Source organism: Somniosus microcephalus, chromosome 2 (genome assembly GCF_052327205.1).
Source record: "Somniosus microcephalus isolate GS21.2 chromosome 2, FLI_Smic_1.0, whole genome shotgun sequence".
NCBI lineage: Eukaryota > Metazoa > Chordata > Chondrichthyes > Squaliformes > Somniosidae > Somniosus > Somniosus microcephalus.
The window spans coordinates 40967163-40989895 of NC_140988.1; the positions used below are offsets into that span (position 1 = coordinate 40967163).

Sequence of the window (22733 nt, forward strand, 5' to 3'; positions counted from 1 at the left end):
AAGTGACTGAACAGTCCTATATAGGATCACACTGCTCACTTCCGTAGTACGAGGAAGGGGCTAGAAACAGGTGCCTTAAATAAGGCCTGCTTCACCAAGTCATGGTCAATCCTGACTGGAATCCTACATTAGTGGTTGAAACAGCAAGAGAACCAAACACTTAAATATAGCAGCTTGGAATCTGAGAATACTCCAGGACACTTAGTCAATAAGTAGACCTGAAAGAAGAAGTGTGTTGATTGGTAGGGAATAAGTCAGTAACCAAGGAAAAAGTAGCCCCTATGTCAATCTGACATCTATGTCCTATGTGTGGGAAAAAATGTCACAAAATGGAACTTTAGTCATACGAGAACCCATAACTTACATTGTATTACAAAGTATTTACAGCACCAAAACAGGCCATTCTGCCCAACAGGTCCATGCTGGTGTTTATGCTCCACATGAGCCTCCTCCCACCCCTCTTCATCCATCCTCCCACCCAATCAACATATCCTTCTATTCCTTTCTCCCTCATGTGCTTATCTAGCACCAGCCCCCCCCTCCTTGAATGCATCTATGCTATTCACCTCAACTACTCCGTGGTAGCGAATTCCACATTCTAACCACTCTCTGGGTAAAGAAGTTTCTCCTGAATTCCTATATGGATTTATTAGTGATTATCTTATATTTATGGTTCCTAATTCTGGTCTCGCCTGCAAGTGGAAACTTCTTCTCTATGCCTACCTAATCAAACCCTTTCATAATCTTGAAAGCCTCTATCAGGTCACCCCTCGGTCTTCTCTAAAGAGCCCCAGCCTGTTCAATCTTTACGATGGGTATAACCACTCAGTTCTGGCATCATTCTAGTAAATCTTTTCGCACCTTCTCCAGTGCCTCCATATCCTTTTTATAATAAGACCACCAGAAGTGTTCACAGTACTCCAAATGTGGTCTAACCAAGGTTCTATATCAGCTTAACATACATTTTCTGCTTTTCAATTCTATCCCTCTAGAAGTGAACCTCAGTGCTTTGTTTGCTTTTTTAAATGGCCTTATTAACCTGCAGCTACTTTTAGATCTGTGTATCTGTACCCCCAGATCCCACTATGCTTCTACCCCATTTAGACACTTATTTCCCAAGTCGTATGTGGCCTCCTTATTCTTCCTACCAAAAGTTCCCACCTCACACTTATTTATATTGAAGTTCATTTGCCAATTACACGCCCATTCTGCAAGTTTATTAATGTCTTCCTGTATTTTGTCGCAGTCCTCTGTATTAACTATACCCTGTGATTTGGTATCATCTGCAAATTTTGAAATTGTACTTCAAATTCACGATTCCAAATTGTTTATGTAAATGCTGAACAAGTGGTCCCAGCACCGATCCTTGAGGAACACCACTTCCCAACATTTGCCAATCAATAACTACCTTTAACCCCTACTCTCTGTTTTCTGTTTTGTAGCCAGCTTGCTATCCATTCTGCTACTTGTCCCCTGACTCTGCATGTTCTGACCTTAGTCTTGAGTCTACGATGCAGTAGCTTATCAAAGGCTTTTTGGAAATCCAAAAGGATTACGGACTATTCTATTATATTTTCTGCAACGTGGTTGACTCTTAACTGCCCTCTGAAATGGCCAAGCAAGCCACTACGAAAAATAATAAGAATGAAACCAGACGGACCACCAAGCATCGACCTTGGCACCGGCTTCAGACACAACAATGGCACCCCCAGCCCAGCTGACCCTGCAAAGTCCTCCTCACTAACATCTGGAGAATTGTGCCAAAATTGGGAGAGCTGTCCCACAGACTAGTCAAGCAACAGCCCGACATAGTCATACTCACAAAAATCATACCTTTCAGCAAATGTCCCAGACTCCTCCATCACCATCCCTGGGTATGTGCTGTCCCACCGGCAGGACAGACCCACCAGAGGTGGCAGCACAGTGGTATATAGTCGAGAGGGAGTGGCCCTGGGAGTCCTCAATATTGACTTCGAATCCCATGAAGTCTCATGGCTTCAGGTCAAGCACGGGCAAGGAACCCTGCTGATTACCAACTACCGCCCGCCCTCAGCTGATGAATCAGTACTCCTCCATGTTGAACACCACTTGGAAGAAGCACTGAGGGTAGCAAGGGCACAGAATGTACTCTGGGTGGGGGACTTCAATGTTCATCACCAAGAGTGGCTCGGTAGCACCACTACTGACCGAGCTGGCCGAGTCCTGAAGGACATAGCTGCCAGACTGGGCCTGCGGCAGGTGTGGAGAGTGCCAACACAAGGGAAAAACTTAATGGACCTTGTCCTCACCAATCTACTTGCCGCACATGCATCTGTCCATGATAGTCTTGGTAGCAGTGACCACTGCACAGTCCATATGGAGACGAAGTCCTGTCTTTACACCGAGGACATCCCCCCATTGTGTTGTGTGGCACTACCACCGTGCTAAATGGGATAGATTCAGAACAGATCTAGCAGATCAAAACTGGGCACCCATGAGGCGCTGTGGGCCATCAGCAGCAGAATTGTATTCCACCACAATCTAACCTCATGGCCTGGCATATCCCTCACTCTACTATTACCATCAAGCCAGAGACCAATGCTGGTTCAATGAGGAGTGTAGAAGAGCATGCCAGGAGCAGCAGCAGGCATGCCTAACAAATGAGGTGCCAATCTGGGGAAGTTACAACACAGGACTACATGCATGCTATAAAGCAGAAGCAGCAGGCTATAGACAGGGCTAAGCGAATCACATCAAAACATGCAGTTCTGCAACATCCAGTTGTGAATGGTGGTGGACCATTAAACAACTAACGGGAGGAGGAGGCTCCATGAACAGCCCCACCCTCAATGATGGCAGAGCCCTGCACGTGAGTGCAAAAGACAAGGCTGAAGCGTTTGTAACCATCTTCAGCCAGAAGTGCCGAGTGGTTGATCCATCTTGGCCTCCTTCTGAGGTCCCCATCATCACAGAAGCCAGTCTTCAGCCAATTTGATTCACTCCACGTGATATCAAGAAACAGCTGAGCGCATTGGATACAGCAAAGGCTATGGGTCCCGACAACATCCCGGCTGTCGCGCTGAAGACTTATGCTCCAGAACTAGCCGCGCCTCTAGCCAAGCTGTTCCAGTACAGCTACAACACTGGCATCTACCAGACAATGTGGAAAACTGCCCAGGTATGTCCTGTCCACAAAAAGCATGACAAATCCAATCCGGCCAATTACTGCCCCATCAGTCTACACTCAATCATCAGCAAAGTGATGGAAGGTGTCATCGACAGTGCCACCAAGCAGCACTTACTCACCAATAACATGCTCAGCGATGCTCAGTTTGGGTTCCACCAGGACCACACAGCTCCAGGCCTCATTACATCCTTGGTCCAAACATGGACAAAGGAACTGAATTCCAGAGGTGAGATGAGAGTGACTGCCCTTGATATCAAAGCAGCATTTGACTAAGTGTGGCATCAAAGAGCCCTAGTAAAATTGAAGTCAATGGGAATCAGGGGGAAAACTCTCCACCGGCTGGAGTCATACCTAGCACAAAGGAAGATGGTTGTGATTGTTGGAGGTCAATCATCTCAGCCCCAGGACATCACTGCAGGAGTTCCTCGGAGTGTCCTAGACCCATCCATCTTCAGCTGCTTCATCAATGACCTTCCCTCCATCATAAGGTCAGAAATGGAGATGTTCACTGATAATTGCAGAGTGTTCAGGTCCATTCGCAACTCCTCAGATAATGAAGCAGTTCATGCCCTGGATGACATTCAGGCTTGGGCTAATAAGTGGCAAGCATCATTCATGCCACACAAGTGTGAGGCAATGACTATATCCAACAAGAGAGTCTAACCACTGCCCCTCGACATTCAACAACATTAGCATCGCCAAATCCCCCATCAACCACCTCCTGGGAGTCACCATTTACCAGAAACTTAACTGGACCAGCCACATAAATACTATGGCTACAAGAGCAGGTCAGAGGCTGGGTATTTTGTGGCGAGTGTCTCACCTCCTGACTCTCCAAAGCCTTTCCACCATCTACAAGGCACAAGTAAGGAGTGTGATGGAATACTCTCCACTTGCCTGGATGAGTGTAGCTCCAACAACACTCAAGAAGCTCGACACCATCCAGGACAAAGCAGTCCGCTTGATTGGCACCCCATCCACCACCTTAGACATTCATTCCCTCTAACCATGGCTGTAGTGTGCACCATCTACACGATGCACTGCAGCAACTCGCCAAGGTTTCTTCGCTAGCACCTCCCAAACCTGCGACCTCTACCACCTAGAAGGAAAAGGGCAGCAGGCGAATGGGAATACCATCACCTCAAAGTTCCCCTCCATGTCACACACCATCTTGACTTGGAAATATATCGCTCCTGGATCAAAATCCTGGGACTCCCTCCGTAACAGCACTGTGGGAGTACCTTCACCACATGGACTGCAACGGTTCAAGGAGGTGGCTCACCACCACCTTCTCATGGGGCAATTAGGGATGGGCAATAAATGCTGGCCTTGCCAGCAATGAATAAAAAAAGTTTAGATGTTTTTCTATTACGTCTTTGATTAAAGATTCCATCATCTTGCCTACCAAATCTAATTGGTCGATACTTCCCTGGGCCTGTTATATATATATGAATCACATTAGCTGTCTGCCAGTCCTCTGGCACAATTCCCTTTTCTATATATATATATATTGTGTCTCAGCTATCTTTTCCTTAACTGGGGTTTTATCCTCTGAGTTTGATTAGTTTATCAATTATCTCCCCATTTTCTATTTTAAATGTCTTTATAATGTCATGCACACCATGTTAGTTTCTCTGGTAAATACAGAGGTAAAGTAATTATTTAATATTTCTGCAATTACCTGTGAGTTTATCATGTGGCCCTATTGTGATTTTTCTTGTGTTATTTATGTGCCTGTGGAATACTTTACTATTTCTTTTGATATTGTTTCATAATTGAATTTTGAAGTTTCTCTGTCTTCCTAATTCCCTTGTATAATAATAATAATCCTCCTCCTCAAAATAAAACACTATGGCCTAGAAATTCGGTGGGCTGCGCCACCAGTTAGCGCCCAAAGAGGGCACTTAGTGGGTTTAGCGCCACTGGCCACGCCTCCCGCGAAATTTAGCGGGGCGCTAATGGCGGCATTAGCCTGTAGCGCTGCGCCGCCACCGATGACGTCATCGGTGCGCGCAGCGCCCCGATCGCAAAGTTCGGTAGCGCCCCCCGCTGTAACGCCGGTCGCAATTTGCGACCGGTTCAGGGGGGCCTACCTGCGGCGGTAGAGGCGCTAATTAAAGGAGGTGCGGGGCGGCCATTTTTGTTGCTGGCCGCCTGCCAGCACCTCTCCGCGCTGCCGTCCCCGGCCTCCTGAGCCCCCCCCCCCCACCCCCGCGTTGTGCTGGCTGTGTCCCAAGAGCCCGGCACTTCTCCTCGGTGCAGAGCTCTTTTGCCGGCACTCGCGATCTCTGATCGCGCTGCAGCAGGCCCCTCCCCTTTAAGAAGGGGAGGAAGGCCTGCAGTACCGCAGCTGCATGGCGCTGCGGCGCGTTGCGATTTTCAGTTGCAGCGCCCCAAGAGGGATGCGGGGCGCCTCGAGCAGCGCCGTGCTTCCGTTTGGGGCGCACAAACTGAATATTGGGCTGGCACTCGCAGCTCCTTCCGGGGCGGTACTTCTGGCGCCCAGGCGAGAGGGGCGCCACCGAATTTCTAGGCCTATATGTAAGTCATAACACATTTTTACATCCACCAAAATTCTCAAATATAGAATTTTTAAATATTCAAATTTAGGAAATGCCACATTCTTGACTTAGCACACCACTCCTTCCTTGTAACCAAAGCATAAACAAACTCAGAATTTCTTAAAAATGTAAACATTGTTGAAAGCGTAGGTGGCATTACTAGATCACATGATGAAACAATGCAATGATAAATCAATACATCTTACCATCCGGTACCAGCTCGAACTGGGGTCTCCCCTCAATTACACTTTTAAGAGTTGCTAGGTGCCCTTCGATAATCTCCCCATCAACAAATTTTCCAAGCAGTGCTATCCTGCCCACAGGATAAACATAAGCTATTTTATCACCAGTCATCTCCCCATCTTCATTCACTTCTCCTACAAGGCAGCCTCCATCCTGTCACACAAGATAACATGTCACTTGATTCATAATACACAATGTTCACTGGTGTAATGACATTTTGTATTTTCCCCCAAATAAATCTTGGAAATAGGCCGAGAATTTCCTCAGAGCCGCAATTTCACTGGAAGTGCAGCCGCACTTGTTTCCGTGCATAATGGCGTTTCCGCCGCACTTCTGGTAAAGTTATAGCAGCAGAACGGATCCAGCTTTGAGGAAATTCCTAGCCATAGTGGAAAACATTTATGGCCATGGAAACACCAACGCAAGACAATTATTTTTTTGCCAGATTTCCCCATCTTCTCTGGATGACACCAAACTCTTGCTGGTGCACAGTTCTATGCACACTAGCAATCATCCAGTTCCTTGTCCAAGTGGTCCTTCTACATGTGTGAGCATATACAGCAAGCATTGGCAGGATATTTACCATGTGGGGCATTACGACCAAGCCTATTCAAACAGTCTGCACAGAGCAGGATTAAATGGAATGGACTTAAACAGAGTGGTTTATTTGGGAATTTGGAAAGAGTGGGAATTTCTGGTAAAAGGGGGGAGGAGTTGCTGCTTTTTGTCTACACTACTTGTAGTGCTTTGTGTTATAGTTAACACAAAGTTATAGTTGTGGTCCATATTTAATTTCAGTACCCTTAATCTTAATCTAGATCAAGTAAGTAGTCAAGAAACTACACTGTAAACTAAGTTACCTAATTACAAATTTAATTAGATAAAGCAAGGTCATATAGGGATGGCAGTGCGGGTGGTGTGCCACAACTGCAGCACATGAGAGTTTGTGGAGAGCATTGTGATCCCAGACAACCATGTTTGCAGTAAGAGCCTGCATCTTGGAGGCACTTCAGCTCAGAGTTTTTGAGCTGGAGTCTGAGGTGCAGACATTGTGGGGCATCAGGGATGGGGAGACTTACCTAGACACTTTGATCCAGGAGGCAGTAACACCCCTTAAGTTAGGTAGTGGTACAGGTCTGGTTAGTGGTCAGGGACAGAAGGGTGTGACTGCAACTCAGGCAGGTAAGGGGACCCCAGGTGCAGTGCTGGAGGAGCCTTAGCCTTTGCCCTTGTCCAACAGGTAGGATGTTCTTGCTGCTGGTGTGGATGAGGGAAAAGCCTGCAGGATGGATGAGCAAGCTGACCATGGCACAGGAGGCCATTCAAGTTGGGGGGGCGGGGGGGAAGTGAAAGGGAATGTAGTTGTGGTAGGGGATAGTATAGTCAGAGGGATAGATACTGTTCTCTGCAGGCATGACCAAGAGTTCCAAAGGTTGCCAGGGTTAAAAGACATCTCCTTGGGGCTGGAGAAGAACTTGGAGGGGGAGGATCCAATTGTTGTGGTCCATGTAGGAACCAACAACCTAGGTAGAACTAGGAATGAGGTTCTGCTGAGGGAGTTTGAGGAGCTAGGATCCAAATTAAAAAGTAGAACCTCAAAAGGATTGTTACCTGAGCCACGTGCAAATTGGCATAGGGACAAACAGATTAGAGGTTTAAATGCATGGCTCAAAGAGTGATGTGGGAGGAAGGAGTTTCAGTTCATGGGGCACTGGCACCAGTACTGAGGAAAGAGGCAGCTGTTCCGTTGGGACGGGTTCCACTTAAACCAGGCTGGGACCAGTGTCCCGGTGAACCGAATAACTAGGGCAGTAGACAAGGCTTTAAACTAATGAAGGGGGAGGGGGGGAGGATTCAGGAAAGAGTACATTTAAAAGCAGCAAGAGAAATGTCAAGGCTCTAGGGCAGAGTAGAGATTTGGGTAAAAATAAGTAGAGTGGGTCAGGAAGGGACAGAGAGAGTAACAAAGGTAATAAGGCATCAGTGACTAAGGTGACATCAGGGAAAATAGAAATAAGTCAAAGCGGAGTTGCAAATCTGAATGCGCAAAGTATTCGCAACAAAATAGATGAATTACTAGCGCAGATAGAAATTAACAGGTTTGATCCAATAGCCATAAGAGAGATGTGGTTGCAAAGTGGCCATGGTTGGGAACTAAATATTCCAGGATACTTAACTTTTAGAAGATAGGCAAAATGGAAAAGGAGGAGGGGTAGCCCTGATAATAAAGGATGGGATAAAGACAGTAGAGAGAAAGGAACTTCGCTCCCAAAATCAAGAAGTAAAATCAGTTTGAGTGGAGCTAAGAAACAGCAAAGGGCAGAAAACATTGGTGGGAGTTGGTTATAGGCCCCCAAACAGTAGTTGTAATATAGGGCAGGATATAAATCAGGAAATTAGAGATGCATGCAACAAGGGTAATACAATAATCATGGGGGACTTTAATCTACATATAGACTGGGAAAACCAAATTTGCAGTAATAGTGTGGAGGACAAATTCATGGAATGTATGCAAGATAGTTTTCTAGATCAGTACATTGAGGAACCAACTAGCGAACAGGCTATTTTAAATCTAGTATTGTGCAATGAGAATGGGTTAATTAATAACCTTGTAGTAAAGGGGCCTTTAGGGAAGAGTGACCATAATATGATAGAATTTTATATTGAGTTTGAGAGTGATTTAGTTAAATCGGAAACTAGGGTCTTAAGCCAATTACGTAGGTATGAGGGGCGAGTTGGCCAAGGTAGATTGGGAAACTACATTAAAAAGTATGGCGGTAGACAAGCAATGGCTAGCATTTAAAGAATTAAATACATAATTTACAACAAATATACATTTCTTTAAGGCACAAAAACCTCACAGGAAAAATGGTCCAACCGTGGCTAAGAGAAGTTAAAGATAGTATTAGATCAAAGGAAGAGGCTTATAATGTTGCCAAAAATAGTAAGCCTGAGGATTGGGAGGATTTTAGAATTCAGCAAAGGAGGACCAAGAAGTTGATAAAGAAAGGGAAAATAGAATGAGAGTAAACTAGCGAGAGGCATAAAAAGACTGTAAAAGCTTCTATAGCTATGTAAAAAGGAAATGATTAGTGAAAGTAAATGTGGGTCCCTTACAGGCCGAGACAGGAGAAATTATAATGGGGAATAAGGGAATGGCAGGGAAATTAAACAAATACTGTGTGTCTGTCTTCACAGAAGAAGATGCAAAAAACTTCCCGGAAATAGTGGAGAACCAAGCCACTAGGGAGAATGAGGAACTGAAAGAAATTAGAAGTAAAAAAATAATAGTACTGGAGAAATTAATGGGACTGAAAGCCAATAAATCCCCTGGACCTAATGGCCTACATCCTAGGGTTTTGAAAGAGGTGGCTATATAGTTGATGCATTGGTTGTCATTTTCCAAAATTCCATAGATTCTAGAACGGTTCCTGCAGATTGGAAGGTAGCAAATGTAACCCCACTATTTAAGAAAGGAAGGAGAGAGAAAACAGGGAACTACAGGCCAGTTAGCCTTACATCAGTAGTAGGGAAAATGTTAGAATCTATTATTAAGGATGTAGTAACAAGGCACTTAGAAAATAATAGGATTGGGCAGAGTCAACACGGATTTATGAAAGGGAAATCATGTTTGACAAGTCTGTTCGAATTTTTTGAGGTTGTAACTAGCAGAATAGAGAAGGGGGAACCAGTAGATGTGGTGTATTTGGATTTTCAGAAGGCATTCGATAAGGTGCCACACAAGAGGTTATTAAACAAAATTAGTGCTCATGGGACTGGGGGTAATGTACTAGCATGGATTGAGGAGTGGTTAACAGACAGAAAACAGAGAGTAGGAATAAACGGCTCATTTTCGGGTTGGCAGGCTGTAACTAGTGGGGTACCGCAAGAATCAGTGCTTGGGCCTCAGCTATTCACAATCTATATCAATGATTTGGATGAGGGGACCAAATGTAATATATCCAAGTTTGCTGATGATACAAAGCTGGGTGGGATTGTAAGTTGTGAGGAGGATGCAAGGAGGCTTCAAGGGGATATAGACAGGCTAAGTGAGTGGGCAAGAACATGGCAAATGGAATATAATGTGGAGAAATGTGAAGTTAACCACTTTGGTAGGAAAAATAGAAAGAAATAGAAAAGCAGAGTATTTTCTTTTAAATGGTGAGAGATTGGGGAATGTTGGTGTTCAGAGGGACCTGGGTGTCCTTGTACACGAATCACTGAACATTACCATGCAGGTACAGCAAGCAATTAGGAAAGCAAATGGTATGTTGGCCTTTATTACAAGAGGATTTGAGTATAAGAGTAAAGACGTCTTACTGTAATTACATAGGGCCCTGGTGAGACCACATCTGGAGTATTGTGTACAGTTTTGGTCTCCTTACCCAAGGAAGGATATACTTGCCATAGAGAGACTGTAACAAAGGTTCACCAGACTGGTTCCTGGGATGGGGGGGGGCGGGGGGGGGGGTTGTCCTATGAGGCGAGATTGAGTAGACTAGGCCTATATTCTCTAGAGTTTAGAGGAATGAGAGGTGATCTCATTGAAACATACAAAATTCTTACAGGGCTTGACAGGGTAGATGCAGAGAGGATGTTTCCCCTGGCTGGGGAGTCTAGAACCAGGGATCAGTCTCAGAATAAGGGGTCGGCCATTTAGGACTGAGATGAGGAGAAATGTCTTCACTCAGAGGGTGCTGAATCTTTAGAATTCTCTACCCCAGAGGGCTGTGGAGGCTCAGTCGTTGAGTATATTCAAGACAGAGATCGATAGATTTTTGAATATTAAGGGAATCAAGGGATAGTGCAGGAAAGTGGAGATGAGGTAGAAGATCAGGCATGATCTTATTGAATGGCGGATCAGGCTCGAAGGACCAAATGGCCTACTCCTGCTCCTATTTCTTATGTTCTTAAACCTCCTAGTTGGTGTTACTCTACAGCAATTAGGAGTGGGAACCCCAGTTAATTTTTCTTCCTCCCTAACCTAAGTGCATTGAGCCCAATTAAAGCAACCAAACTGCTGCCCCTGGCGGAGATCAGATAATTTAGCAGAGACTGGGGATCAAATGTGGGACCTTCTGGTCTGTGTGTTAGGTAGCCTTGATGTTTAAAGCTTTTGGCCATTTAACTGAAGCTTACCGAAAAATACATCCAGCAAACACCCCATTGAACATTGTCCCTGTATTGACCCCTGAAGGTCAATTGTCCCTCCGAATCATATTCCTGAGCTAAGCCATTCAATTCTCCATCAATGTAGGTACCATGGAGGGTACTTCCATCCTCATAGGTGTAGACAGCTTGTCCTTGTAAAGCATCATCAACGCAGTTCCCTTCCAGTGTGCTAAATAATAAAAGGGATATATTGTGTCACACATTTTAAAAGACACTGGTTTTGACTACAAGAACAATTGATGGATTCCCATCAAATATTCATCTTGGTTTTGAGTAATTTTGATAGGCTGCAGCTGTTCACATCATGACTGAAATATGGACTGCTCTGGCTGCACTTACTCTTATGTTTTTACAAAGCTAGCTGCAACCAATTAAACATTAACTCAGATCCAACCTAGAAATCAGTGAGCAGGGATACATACCAACAAAAAGCAAAAATTCATTATTAGGAAGTGAAACAGATTAAACCTAATTAAGCAGGCATTTCAGTTCTACTTGCACACTGGATCAGATCTGCAGTCTAATAGGAGTGACTGGGACAACGAATTTGATGTGGAGATACAGGATGGTTTATCTGACCTCTAACCCTCTCGTCACTTATAATTTTCTTAATTTGGCTGTCTTATTTGCAGATAAATCAGAACACCAGAGGCAGGATTTTTCTATGAATATATACTGTGGTTTATAACACATAGCAGTGGCAAATCTGCAAAACCAGGAGTAATGCAATTTTCTCCCCCACTTGAGCACTAGAGGTGGGTATTTTACCAGTCTAGGAATTATTTATGACTTTCACACCTTCTACACTGGGTGTTCAAGTGGGGTTTGTGGACCTGAATCCACCTGAACATAAACACACAGATGCCATCTCTCAGATCTTTTATTTAAGCAGTAATACATAGATTTAATAAGAACACAACTTGACCTGTCCTGAAGTCTTCAAGTGCCCGGTGGCCAAACTGATGAGCACTTGAAGTCTGTTGAATCTTTAGACATCTTCTTTCCGTTAGACCAGGACACGTTTTTCCTAGCCGACTGCAGTATAGGAGCTAGGTATTGTTAAATTCTTATATTCTGGAGTCCACAGTTTCCTTGAGTTTCACATGCACATCTCAATGATTGGTTCCTTCAAGCATGGCTATTCCCCTTGTTGTTCATGGTTGGTTCAAAGTTGAGTGGGGTTACTTCATCATACGTGTCACTTGTTGAAGTTTAATGGTGGTCTTATCTCATGACAGTACCAGTTGGTTCTGCTGGTCCCATAGCAACTCATGATTTGTCCTTGGTTACAAGCTGCCTTTGTCTGACAATGTCTGTTAAATGATCCTCCAGTTTAATGTGGGTTAGCCATATTAAAGTTCTTCTTGTTGCGATGGATGTTTAAAACAGATTTTTCCTTCACCAGCACCAACTCACAAAGAAGCATCATGTACATCTATTAACATTTGCATAATTTTGCTCTGTGCCAGTCTCACTGGTGGCAGAGATCGTCCAAAGGGACTGACCTTTCCCTCCAAGCAGCTGGGTAACATGTTGCAACAAAGTACCACTTGTCACATGGAAGGTCCTTATCTTGATTGGGCCTCAACAGGGAAAGGAGAGAAGATACTTTCTAATTGGAAGGAAGGTTGTTTGCAACTATTTTCTAGCCACCTGACACGGACTTTACACAGCCGTTCAGGTATAAGGTCCAACGAATGAGACCACATTACTGGCCTATAGTTGTGGTTTGAGCGCTCAGTCTGATAGCCACCAAAATAACACAGTCTCTTCCTCCAGCAGCAGTACTTATATTTGGTGCCAGATACAAAAACCATCTCTCAAGGTGGATCTTCACATCTCATATGTTTTAGAGTGCTGCATCAATGTCACTATTGTTGAAAAGTGAAGGGGGCATCAGAAGGAAAGCCAACAAATGTTAGTTATTAGCTTTTCCCTTTCACCCAGGTACATTTTCACACTAACAACTGTCTCTCAGTCTGGCACTTTAAACTATGCTGGACGTGTGTTTGTGGTTGCCATGTTGCAGAATGTGCTGCCACTTTGAAAAGAGGGATGTGTATTCCGTTTTCCAAAAGTGTAGGCTACAAGAACAATTTGAGTATCATAGCATGCAATAGTACAATTGGTTAGAAGTAAGGCAACCACTTATAGTTGCAATTTATTCCACATTTCACAATTTTTTTTCCCTCCAAGAATTTTCTTTCCCTCCTCCCCTAAAAAGTAGTTTCACAAGTGATATCCTGGTACCTTGTCCAAGTGTCTATTCCTCATGTTTGAGCTTAGAATGTCAGGCTATTCCAGCAAGAGAGCATCACAGACACACTGGATCCTCTCATCTGATCAGGGGTCATCAGAAGCAGGAACTCCCTGATTTTTCCCCCTTCTAACCCGGTGTAAAAGTTACTTTGTTTTTAACAGCACAGAAACAGGTCATTTGGCTGTTGTGTATGTACCTTTAAGAGAGAACTGATTTTATACTGCAGTACCGGCAGTGACCACACCTGTATATAAAGCCATAGCAGGCTTCTGTACGTCAGTCTTAAGTTACCCTCTGTTCAGTAAATACCGGTTATTATTGTTCTCCTGCAGTCCATGTATTATTGATACTCGGACACTACACTGGCGACGAGCAGGTTCGAACTCACCTGCAGTACTGCATCACCTCACGGGGATCTTTCCCTGAGAAGAAGCTTCTTGGAGGTCGAAGTCAGAGCAATGGGCGTCGACCGTGGGCAACCGCCCAAGGATCCATCGGAGTTCGGAGAATTGCAGGGGAGGCTGTGGAGAGCTGGGCTTGGCTCCCCTGTCAAGGTGTTCCAGCAAATCGTGCTGGTAGCAGTAGTGCGCTGACCCTTCCGGACTGCGGCGGGCTCGAGTGGCTCTGCAAAGGGGCCGTGCAGCGTCGTCGGGAGGAGAAAGACAGAAAGACAGAAAGACAGAGGCGCGGTCGGTGCTCAAGAACCGGGCAGCGTAGAGAAAATAAAACGAGGGGAAGGAAAAGGGAGCCGAAGCCGCGGGTCGCCGCCATTACCCTGTAGAACGCTAGGAGCAGCGTGGCAGCAAGGGGAAGAAGGAAAAGTGCGGGAGGCGCCATTTTATTCCATTGAAGAAGAAAAAGCGCAGGAGGCGCCATTTTAAATCACCCAAGATGCCGAAGAGTGGCAGTATCACTGCTTTCGACAACGAGGTAGAAGACTGGACCACGTATGTGGAAAGAATTGAAGTGTACTGCAAGGCAAATGAGGTGGCTGATGGAACGAAGGCGTCGGTATTATTAAATTTGATGGGTGTGAGAACGTATGGCCTATTGCGGAATTTAATTACCCCAGCTAAACCAATGGAGAAAAGTTTTGAAGAGATTGTTAATATCTTACAGGAACACCTAAACCCTACACCGCTGCTGATAGCAGAAAGATTCAAGTTCCATAAAAGAAACCAGCACAATGATGAGAGCAATGCTGACTATCTTACGGAACTACGCAAGTTATCGAAGCACTGCCAGTTCGGAGCAGGACTGGCAGACACCTTATGGGATAAGTTTGTCTGCGGGCTCCAGAGTGAAGGAACCCAGAAACGACTACTTTCGGAAAAGGACCTGACGCTAGAACAGGCTTTCAGCGTGGCAGTATCCTACTAAGCAGCAGCACGGGGAGCTGCGGAAATACAACAGAAACCACAAGAATACAGCGCTAACGAAATGGCGTATGGAGCAGAAAAGTGCTATCGCTGCGGCAGAACAACCCATGATCAGAAGGACTGCTGGTTTAAGGACAAAGTATGCAGGCAATGTGGGAAAATGGGACACATAGCAAGAGTCTGCAGGTCGGGAAAGAAAACCAACACTAAAAAGAACTACTAAGGAAAAGTACAAGTAAGTAAAAAAAAAAGACAGACAGTAGTTCGGAAGATCAGGAGAGTGATAATGACTCCGGGAGCAGGAGACTAAGTTGTCTAAAGTTACATGTGTGTGGTGAAATAAGTTTTATAAGTATATACCTTATTCTACCTGTGTATAGTTTCCTATTGTAATCTATTGTAACCCTGCTGTTTTCTTGGTTGGCCAGGAATGCTGATGTACTGTATACCACTCTGCTGTGCCATTGATTGTCCTGATCTGTTACTTCGCCCCTGGCTCCGCCTCCTAGTTCACTTCTGAGAAGCTGATCAGAAGGCTAACATGTGTTCTGTTCTGTCCAGTTCTAAGCTATTAAAAGCCAACTGTGAGTTATAACTACCAGTCTCTGTAGCTATTTAAGGTATATCAATGTGATCGCAAAGGAGGATCACCGAACCATTTGGGTCACCCGCATATAGCAGGGTCCCAAGTAAAGATGGAATTGGACACAGGATCAGCCTTAACGGTCATGAATCGACGAGACTATGAGCGGCTATTCTCACACATACCCTTGAAGGACACGTCCATTGTATTGAAGACATACACGGGGCAAAAAGTCTACCCCAGAGGAAAAATAAGGGTGCCAGTTAAATACAACGGCAAGGAAACACAGAAACTGTATCTATATATACACAAGATGGAGGACCACCATTATTGGGATGTGAATGGATCCGAAAAATACAATTGGATTGGCATTCCATTTAGGCGCTAACTGTGACTGACAAAAAGGATGATGACGTCACACCTGGACGACTGTCAAAAATTCTAACTGACGTGAAAGAGGTGTTCCAACAAGGACTTGGGACTCTAAAAGGAGTAACGGCAATGATAAAAATCGAAGATAACACAAACCCAAAATTTTTTTAAGGCCAGACCGGTACCGTACGCGATCCACCCAGCCGTTGAAGCAGAGCTGGAGAGTCTGGAGTGTTCGGGTGTGCTGTCCAAGGTGGACTGGAGTGGGCCACACCCATCGTTCCTGTAATGAAGAAATCATTGAGCAGCACGCCTGGGGAGCCGAAGAAGGTTCGCATCTGTGGGGACTTCAAGGTAACTGTGAACCCAGTCCTGCACGCAGTACAATATCCACTTCCACGGATAGAAGATGTTTTCGCCTCACTATCTGAAGGGAAACGCTTTACGAAGATTGATCTGGCCCAAGCGTATCTACAAATTGAGGTGGAAGAAGCATCTAGGAAATACCTCACGATAAACACTCACAAAGGCCTTTACCAGTACAATCGACTGGTATTTGGGGTAGCATCAGCCCCGGCTATTTGGCAGAGGGCAATGGAACAAGTCCTGCAAGGGATCCCGGGGACCCAGTGTTATTTGGACGACATCCTGGTTATGGGCGAAAATGACAGTGAACACCTTGCCAACCTGGAGCAGGTGCTCACTAGATTACAAGAATATGGGCTACGAGCCAACCGCCCCAAATGCGAGTTCTTCAGGAGACAAATCTCGTATTGTGGCCACATGATTGATGAGGAAGGGTTGCATAAGTCGCCAGACAAGATTGAGGCTGTAGTCAAGGCTCCAGCACCGGAAAATGTGTCACAACTGAGGTCGTTTCTCAGGTTGGTGAACTACTACCATAAGTTCTTGCCGAATTTATCTACAATTCAGCACCCACTGAACACCCTGCTGCAAACTGGAGTAACATGGAAATGGAGTGATGAGTGTAAGCGTGCCTTTCAGAAATGTAAATGCCTAATCACTTCAAAAGTATTGGCCCACTACAATCCAACACTACCGATTTGGTTGGCATGTGATGCGTCTCCCTACGGCATTGGAGCGGTGCTGTTTGGCAGAGGGCAATGGTCGGACCAGGAGAGCACCGAGGCGGCAGTATAAGAGGAGCGAGGCGAGGCCAGACCAGATCGGACCAGGAGAGCCCCGAGGCGGCAGTATAAGGAGGAGCGAGGCGAGGCCGGACCAGGAGAGCACCGAGGCGGCAGTATAAAAGGAGGAGCGAGGCGAGGCCCAACCAGATCGGACCAGGAGAGCACCGAGGCGGCAGTATAAAAGGAGGAGTGAGGCGAGGCCCGACCAGATCGGACCAGGAGAGCACTGAGGCGGCAGTATAAAAGGAGGAGCGAGGCGAGGCCCGACCAGATCAGACCAGGAGAGCACCGAGGCGGCAGTTAAAAGGAGGAGCGAGGCGAGGCTTACTAACTCAGCAGCGGGGAGAGAGGTAAAAAGTAATCAGAGTGTGATGTCACCAGGGAGCAGGTAAATGATTGGTTGGTGAGTATTTCTCTTTTTTAAACTTTAACTCTGTAGTTTATGGTTGCTAAGGTCTTTTCTGGTGTAGCAGGGACTGTTGGTAAACCATACAAGCGCCTAGAGTTTATCTTTAATTGGTGATAGTGAATTAATGTAAATTAATTAAAGGGTAAGTCATGCCAGGAGAGCCCAGCCCCGTGTTATGCTCCTCTTGCTCTATGTGGGAATTCAGGGACACTGCGGATGGATGGGCTTTGGAGCATTCACGATGTTGAGAGGGTCGTGGATAACATGTTTAGTGAGTTGGTCACACCGCAGGTAAGGGCTGCACAGGCAGAAGGGAAATGGGTGACCATCAGGCAGAGCAGTAGAGGCAGGCAGGTAGTGCAGGGGACCCCTGTGGCCATCCCCCTCTCAAACAGGTATACCGATTTGGATACTGTTGAGGGGGATGACTTACCAGAGGAAGGCAGCAGCAGCCAACTTCCCGGCACCAGGGGTGCTTCTGCTGCTCAGGAAGGGAGGAAAAAGAGTGGGAGAGCAATAGTGGTAGGGGATTCTATTGTAAGGGGTACAGATAGGCGTTGCTGTGGCCGTAGACGTGACTCCAGGATGGTTTGTTGCCTCCCTGGTGCCAGGGTCAAGGATGTCACTGAACGGCTGCAGGGCATTCTGAAGGGGGAGGGTGAACAGTCAGAGGTCGTGGTTCACATTGGGACCAATGACATGCGTAGGAAGAGGGATGAGGTCCTGCAGAAAGAATTTAGGGAGCTAGGTAGCAGATTAAAGAGCAGGACCTCAAAGGTTGTAATCTCTGGATTACTCCCGGTGCCACGTGCTAGTGAGTATAGGAATAGGAGGATAGAGCAGATGAATGCGTGGCTAAAGAGTTGGTGCAGGAGGGAGGGCTTTAGTTTCCTGGGTCACTGGGCCTGCTTCTGGGGAAGGTGGGACTTGTACAAGTCGGACGGGTTGCACCTGAACCAGAGTGGGACAAATATCCTTGCGGGGAGGTTTGCTAGCACTGTTCAGGGGGGTTTAAACTAAAAGTGCAGGGGGTTGGGAACCTGAGCAGGGAGACAGAGGAAAGGGAAACAGGGATAAAAGCAAAAGATAGGAAGGAGAAAAACAAAAGTGGCAGTCAGAGAAATCAACGGTTTAAATCAAACATGGCCACAGTAAATAATAATTCTAATAGGTCTAAGAGCGTTAAAAAAACAAGCCTGAAGGCTTTGTGTCTTAATGCAAGGAGTATTTGTAATAAGGTGGACGAATTGGCTGCACAAATAGAGGTAAACGAATATGATTTGGTTGGGATTACGGAAACGTGGCTCAAGGATGGCCAAGACAGGGAACTCAACATCCAGGGGTATTTGATATTCAGGAAAGATAGGCAAAAAGGAAAGGGAGGTGGGGTAGCATTACTGGTTAAAGAAGGGATTAATACAATTGTAATGAAGGATATTAGCTCTGATGATGTGGAATCTGTATGGGTAGAATTGAGAAATACTAAGGGGAAAAAAAACATTAGTGGGAGTGGTATATAGACCTCCCAACAGTAAGGCGGAGGTTGGGGATGGCATTAAAAGGGAAATTAAAGAAGCGTGCAATAAGGGCACAGCAGTCATCATGGGTGACTTTAATCTACATATAGATTGGGCCAGCCAAATTAGTAACAATACTGTGGAGGAGGAATTCCTGGAGTGTTTACGGGATGGTTTCCTGGACCAATATGTCGAGGAACCAACCAGAGATCAGGCCATCTTAGACTGGGTATTATGTAACGAGAAAGGATTAATTAGCAATCTTGTTGTACGAGGCCCCTTGGGTCTGAGCGATCATATGATCGAATTCTTCATTAAGATGGAGAATGAAGTAGTTGACTCAGAGATTAGGGTCCTCATTTAAATAAAGGAAACTACGATGGTCTCAGGAGCGAGTTGGGTAGGATTGATTGGGGAATGGCACGCAAAGGGTTGACGGTGGATAGGCAATAGCAAACATTCAAAGACCGAATGGATGAACTACAGAATTTGTTCATCCCAGTTTGGCATAAAAAAAAAACAAAAAAGGTGACTCAACCGTGGCTAACAAGAGAAATTAGGGATAGCATAAGATCCAAGGAGACGACATATAAATTGGCCAGAAAAAGCAATAATCCTGAGGATTGGGAGCAGTTTAGGATTCAACAAAGGAGGACAAAGGGATTAATTAAGAAAGGGAAAATAGAATATGAGAGTAAGCTATCAGGGAACATAAAAACTGACTGTAAAAGCTTTTATAGATATGTGAAGAGAAAAAGATTGGTGAAGTCAAGCGTAGGTCCCTTGCAGTCAGAATCAGGGGAATTTATAATGGGGAACAAAGAAATGGCCGACCAACTAAATACATACTTTGGTTCCGTCTTCACAAAGGAGGACACAAATAACCTCCCAGAGATGCCGGGGAACATAGGGCCTGATGAAAGGGTGGAACTGAAAGAAATCAGTATTTGTAGGGAAATGGTGTTAGGAAAATTGATGGGATTGAAGGCCAATAAATCCCCAGGGTCTGATAATCTACATCCCAGGGTACTTAAGGAAGTGGCCCTAGAAATAATAGATGCATTGCTGGTCATCTTCCAGAACTCGATAGGCTCTGGAACAGTACCCATGGATTGGAGGGTAGCTAATGTTACCCCACTATTCAAAAAAGGTGGTCGAGAAAAATCGGGGAATTATAGACCGGTAAGCCTGACATCGGTAGTGGGGAAAATGCTAGAATCTATTATAAAAGATGTAATAGCAGAGCACTTGGTAAGCAGTGACAGGATCGGACAAAGTCAACATGGATTTACAAAAGGCAAATCATGCTTGACTAATCTACTGGAATTTTTTGAGGATGTAACTGCAAAAATAGATAAGGGAGAACCAGTGGATGTGGTGTATTTGGACTTTCAGAAGGCTTTCGATAAGGTCCCACATAAGAGATTAGCGTGCAAAATTAAGGCACATGGGATTGGGGGCAAGGTATTGACTTGGATAGAGAACGGGTTGGCGGACAGAAAGCAAAGAGTTGGAATAAACGGGTCGTTTTCCGAGTGGCAGGCAGTGACTAGTGGGGTACCGCAAGGATCAGTCCTAGGACCCCAGCTGTTCACAATATATATTAATGATCTGGACGAGGGAATTGGATGTAATATCTCCAAATTTGCAGAAGACACAAAGCTGGGTGGGAGGGTAAGCTGTGAGGAGGATGTCGTGAAACTCCAGTACGATTTGGACAGATTGGGTGATTGGGCAGAAACATGGCAAATGCACTATAATGTGGATAAATGTGAGGTTATCCACTTTGGTGGCAAAAACAGGAAGGCAGATTATTTGAATGGCAATAGATTGGGAGAAGGGGAAGTGCAGAGAGACCTGGGTGTTCTTGTGCACCAGTCGCTGAAGGTAAGCATGCAGGTGCAGCAGGCGGTTAAGAAGGCAAATGGTATGTTGGCCTTCGTAGCAAGAGGGTTCGAGTACAGGAACAAGGATGTCTTGCTACAGTTGTACAGGGCCTTGGTGAGACCGCACCTTGAGTATTGTGTGCAGTTTTGGTCGCCTTACCTGAGGAAGGGCGTTCTTGCCATGGAAGGAGTGCAGCGAAGATTCACCAGGCTGATACCTGGGATGGCAGGAATGACGTATGAGGAGAGATTGTGTCGATTGGGCTTATACTCACTGGAGTTTAGAAGATTGAGAGGGGATCTCATCGAAACTTATAAAATTCTGTCAGGCCTGGACAGACTAGATGCAGGAAGGATGTTTATGATGGCCGGGGAGTCCAGAACCAGGGGTCATAGTCTAAGGATAAGGGGTAAGCCATTTTGGACTGAAATGAGGAGGAATGTCTTCACCGAGAGTGGTGAACCTGTGGAATTCTCTGCCACAGAGGGCGGTGGAGGCCAGTTCATTAAATATATTCAAAAAAAGAGTTGGATATATTTCTTAAGGCTAAAGGGATATGGGGAGGAGGCAGGGACAGGGTACTGAATTTGGATGATCAGCCATGATCTCATTGAATGGCGGAGCAGGCTCGAAGGGCCTACTCCTGCTCCTATCTTCTATGTTTCAATGTCACACAAATTCCTTGATGGTTCAGAGAGGCCAATAGCCTTTGCGTCGCGCTCGTTAACCTCAGCCGAGCGTAACTACGCTCAGATTGACGGAGGCCCTCAGCCTGGTGTGGGGGGGGGGGGTGGCGGTGGGTGGTGAAGAAGTTCAATCACTATCTGCACGGTCAGAAATTCACCCTACTGACTGATCATCAGCCCCTGGTCTCCATTTTTAACCCAAAGGGCGTTCCAGTGATGCCATTCAACTCAGTCTCCTCCGCCATTCAATTAGATCATAGCCGATCTGTATCTTAACTCCATCTACCCGCCTTGGTTCCATAGCCCTTAATACCCTTGCCTAACAAAAACCTATCAATCTCAGTTTTAAATTTTTCAAATGATCCAGCCTCAAGAGTTTTTTGGATGAGAGTTCCAGATTTCCACTACCCTTTGTGTGAAGAAATGCTTCCTGACATCACCCCTAAACAGCCTAGCTCTAATTTTAAGGTTATGCCCCCTTGTTCTGGACTCCCCACCAGAGGAAATAGTTTCTCTCTTTCTACTCTATCAACTCTTTTGATCATCTTAAACACCTCGATTAGATCACCCCTCAATCTTCTATACTCAAGGGAATACAGGCCTCGTCTATACAATCTGTTCTTATAATTTGACCCTTTTAGGTTGTATTCTCTTACACTGCACAATGAGAGAGGGGGGGTGGGGGGGGGGAGAAGAAGGGGAATCATTTTGTACATGTACTAGCTACTTCCCTGGCCAGTAGGGCTAAATGTGGAAACCTTTGATCTTCCAGCAGTGGAGATGAGGCTGGCTGCAGCATCAGTGGTGTGCACCTGAAACTACCTGCAGTTTCTTTTCTTTCACAGATTGCACTATGCGGTCCAAGCGTTGAAGATCACCCAGAAAAATACTAGGTGACAAAGCAGCGGGGCTGAAGGAGAATCGGGAGCCACAAATTATTAGGCAGGCAGCTGAGCAGCAGAAAGGTGCCAGGAGTTTAGCTGCACTCCCCAATGAAACAAGCAGCCAGCAAGTCGGTAAACTTTGATAAGTGAGGCATTACTATTGCCTTTTAAATCTGTTAAGTCAAGTTAAATTTCAATTAATTTAGGTGAAGTTTAAGAGTAAACTGGTTGCTGGATTTAGGTAGCCTACAGCTCTGTGAATTTTTCTGTCCAGCTAACATTGTGTGCATGTATGTTGTTTTTTTGCACCGAGAAGGGGGTAATGGTTAGTTCAAGATGTATTCTCTACTTTTGGGATTTTATCCACCTGCTGATTAAACTCTGCCACTGGCAAAAAAAAAACACCTGCACAATCTGATCAGGCAAAGGCATCCACTCCACTTCTCGCTTCCCTCGCCTTACA

The 22733-nt window shown here is 45.4% G+C and overlaps 1 protein-coding gene across 1 annotated transcript in view; it reads right to left on the reverse strand.

Moving 5' to 3' along the window:
- The window catches only part of setd7 (SET domain containing 7, histone lysine methyltransferase), a 45863-nt gene that overhangs the window by 17505 nt on the left and 5625 nt on the right, over positions 1 to 22733 (reverse strand). Inside the window, exons 3-4 of the mRNA XM_086008616.1 lie at positions 11110 to 11311; positions 5934 to 6123 (exon numbers count right to left, since the gene is read on the reverse strand). Of these exons, the coding sequence (XP_085864742.1) occupies positions 5934 to 6123; positions 11110 to 11311 (392 nt within the window). The remainder of the gene's footprint in view (positions 1 to 5933; positions 6124 to 11109; positions 11312 to 22733) is intronic.